The 2,751-nt window shown below is 70.7% G+C and overlaps 1 protein-coding gene across 1 annotated transcript in view; it reads left to right on the top strand.

Moving 5' to 3' along the window:
• TRPM5 (transient receptor potential cation channel subfamily M member 5) overlaps positions 1–2,745 on the top strand; it is a 4,800-nt gene extending 2,055 nt beyond the window's left edge. The window contains exons 2-7 of the mRNA XM_006765999.1: positions 168–324; positions 829–1,010; positions 1,204–1,336; positions 1,864–1,936; positions 2,192–2,258; positions 2,445–2,745. Of these exons, the coding sequence (XP_006766062.1) occupies positions 299–324; positions 829–1,010; positions 1,204–1,336; positions 1,864–1,936; positions 2,192–2,258; positions 2,445–2,554 (591 nt within the window). The 5' untranslated portion in view covers positions 168–298 and the 3' untranslated portion in view covers positions 2,555–2,745. The remainder of the gene's footprint in view (positions 1–167; positions 325–828; positions 1,011–1,203; positions 1,337–1,863; positions 1,937–2,191; positions 2,259–2,444) is intronic.
• Positions 2,746–2,751: the final 6 nt, after the last annotated feature.

Raw genomic sequence — 2,751 nt, 5'->3', positions numbered from 1 at the left:
ATCTTGGAGCAGGCACGAGGCCTCTGCCCCCAGGGCCTGTGCTTCCCGTGGCCGCGGCCTGGCCTGGGGTGCCCGATGATGGGGCTTCTAGGAGCGCCAGGTGGGGGGTCACCCAGCCGCCCAGGAAGCTCTGGCGAGCCCGCCCGCCCAGCAGCCTCCCCTTTCAGAAGCCCGTGTGAACTGCTCGGTGCACCCGCTGCTGCTGCCAGAGGGCTCACCCGCCTGCCCCAATCTCTACGCCAACTGGCTGGTCATCCTGCTGCTGGTCACCTTCCTGCTCGTCACCAACGTGCTGCTCATGAACCTGCTCATCGCCATGTTCAGGTGCCCGGGCTCAGGAACGGGCCCCATGGGAGGAGGCCTGGAGGGGGGAGGTCACCCCCAGACCTGGGCCCCATCGGGGGAGGCCTTGAGGGGGAGGGTCACCCCCAGACCTGGGCCCCACGGGAGGAGGCCTGGAGGGGGGAGGTCACCCCCAGACCTGGGCCCCATGGGGGGAGGCCTCGAGGGGGAGGGTCACCCCCAGACCTGGACCCAGGGGGGGAGGTCTGGAGGGGGGAGGTCACCCCGAGCATTGCCCCCGCCTGACACCAGGGAGGGGTGTGGGAGAGGCTTTCCCAAGCCCCTGCCCCATGGGCCGCCCCTCACACCAGCAGGGCCAGGGCCTTTGGAGGCCGAGGGTTTGGAGGTGTCGGGGCGGCAGCGGGGTCAGTGGAAGACCCGGATGAGTGAACCCCACATTAGACACCCCCCCGGACCCAGTGATCAGAGCCACTCGGGAGGGGGGCTCGGTTCTGAGGCCCTCGCTCAGCCGCCCGGGCGCTGCAGCTACACCTTCCAGATGGTGCAGGGCAACGCGGACATGTTCTGGAGGTTCCAGCGCTACCACCTCATCGTGGAGTACCAGGAGCGCCCCGCCCTGGCCCCGCCCTTCATCCTGTTCAGCCACCTGGGCCTGGTGCTCAGGAGAGTCTTCCGGAAGGAGGCAGGGCAGAAGCGGGCACGCCTGGGTGAGGCGGCCGGTGGGCAGGAGGGGCCGTTGGCACAGGCTGAACCAGGGTGCCCCGGGCGCAGCTGCACTGATGGGGGGGCGTTGGGAGGGCCTGCGGGTGGCACCCCGGGCGGGACCCGGCTGAGCTGCCCCGGCTCCCTGCCCAAGGCCCACCTGGCTGTGTCAAGCCCGCGGCCGCCCCGCTTCCCCAGAGAGAGACCTGCCGGAGCCCCTGGACCAGAAGATGGTGACGTGGGAGGCGGTGCAGAAGGAGAGCTACCTGAGCCGGCTGGAGCGCAGCAGGAGGGACAGCGAGGCGGAGGTGCTGCGGAGGACCGCCCACAGGTGCCAGGGGCCGGAGACGGGCCGCTCACAGGCACCGCGGGCGTCAGGCTGCCGTGGAGCGTGGCCCCTGCACTCAGGACGAGCTGGGACACTGAGGCTAGAGAGGGGCGCGGGCTATGGCGGATCTCGAGGGCCCCGCACCGACGCCTCCTGACCCGAACGGGGCTCTTCTGGGGCCTTGCGGGCCCCGTGTTTGGGGGACAGGGCCCTGTGTGGTGTCCTCCCTGCCCCGGGGTGTCCGAACGGAAGCCTGCCCCTCGCCTGCCTCCCAGGTGCCCCAGGTGGTGCACCTCAGACCTCCGAGCCCTCGGTGCCTGCCTGCGGGTGGGCCATTCCTGCCCCCTGGAGGGCGCAGCAGCACTGTGTGCACCCAGATCTGAGGCGAGGGGCACGGCCAGAACACCCTGACTCAGGACCAGAGGCCTCAGCCCACCCCAAGGGCCTGGGTGGCAGGACGAGGGAGGGCGGGAGAGCTTGGTTCAGAGGCCCTGTGGCCAACGGTGCCTGCTGTCCCTGCTCTGCCACAGGGTGGACGTCATAGCCAAGCAGCTCGGGGGGCTGAGAGAGCAAGAGAAACGCATCCGGGGCCTGGAGTCACAGGTGGGCTGCCAACCAGACCCTGCCCCCTCCAGGCTAAAGCCGCACCCAGGCTGGGCTCAGCCCCCCTGCCCAGCCATCACCTAGAGCAGCGGTGCCCTCCCTAGAGGGATCCTGTCCACGCGACACACCCCTGGAGCCGCGCCCTCCGGCCCTCTTCCTCCGAGTGCAGCCAGGGGGCGTCCCAGGCAGCAGGGTCCTGGCAGGAGAGGGCGGGGAGGGTCCTGGGGCTCCCCTGGACACCTCTCCCTCTGGCAGGTCAACTACTGCACGGTGCTCCTGGCCTCCGTGGCCGACAGGCTGCCCCTGGGCAGTGCCCACCACAGTGAGTGTCTGGGAGGCCCTGTCCCTGCCCCCTGCTGCCCCGCCTTTGAGGTGCAGAGATGCCCTCTGGCCAAGCCCGACCCAGCCAGGCCTGAGGGTGGTCTCACAGCCCCCGAGGGTCCCAGGCTCCCCCTCCCCCTCCCTCCCTGGGCACTGCGGTGCGCAGCCCTCCCCACCCCCCCCCCAGACTCTTGGAACTTGGCCATGGGGAGCCGGCAGGCCCCTGCTGAGCGTGGAGGGGCCGGGGGAGCAGAGATCACCCAGAGGCCGGCCGGACCGCTGCTCTCGGACACCTGAGCCACTTGGACCGTCAGCACACGGACCCTCTCCCGGAGCCCTAGGCCCAGACCGGGTGGGTGGGGGCCACGGCCCTTGGCGAGTTATCCCAGGTCCACCCCACACACTGTGCCCCCCTCCCCCCCAATGGCTTCATCAAAAGGAGCCTCAGAGCTGCCCGCCAGCCTGCGCCAGGACAGCGAGCGCTCACCGAGCCC

Source organism: Myotis davidii, unplaced genomic scaffold (genome assembly GCF_000327345.1).
Source record: "Myotis davidii unplaced genomic scaffold, ASM32734v1 scaffold880, whole genome shotgun sequence".
Classification (NCBI taxonomy): domain Eukaryota; kingdom Metazoa; phylum Chordata; class Mammalia; order Chiroptera; family Vespertilionidae; genus Myotis; species Myotis davidii.
This window is presented reverse-complemented; position numbering and strand designations above follow the sequence as displayed.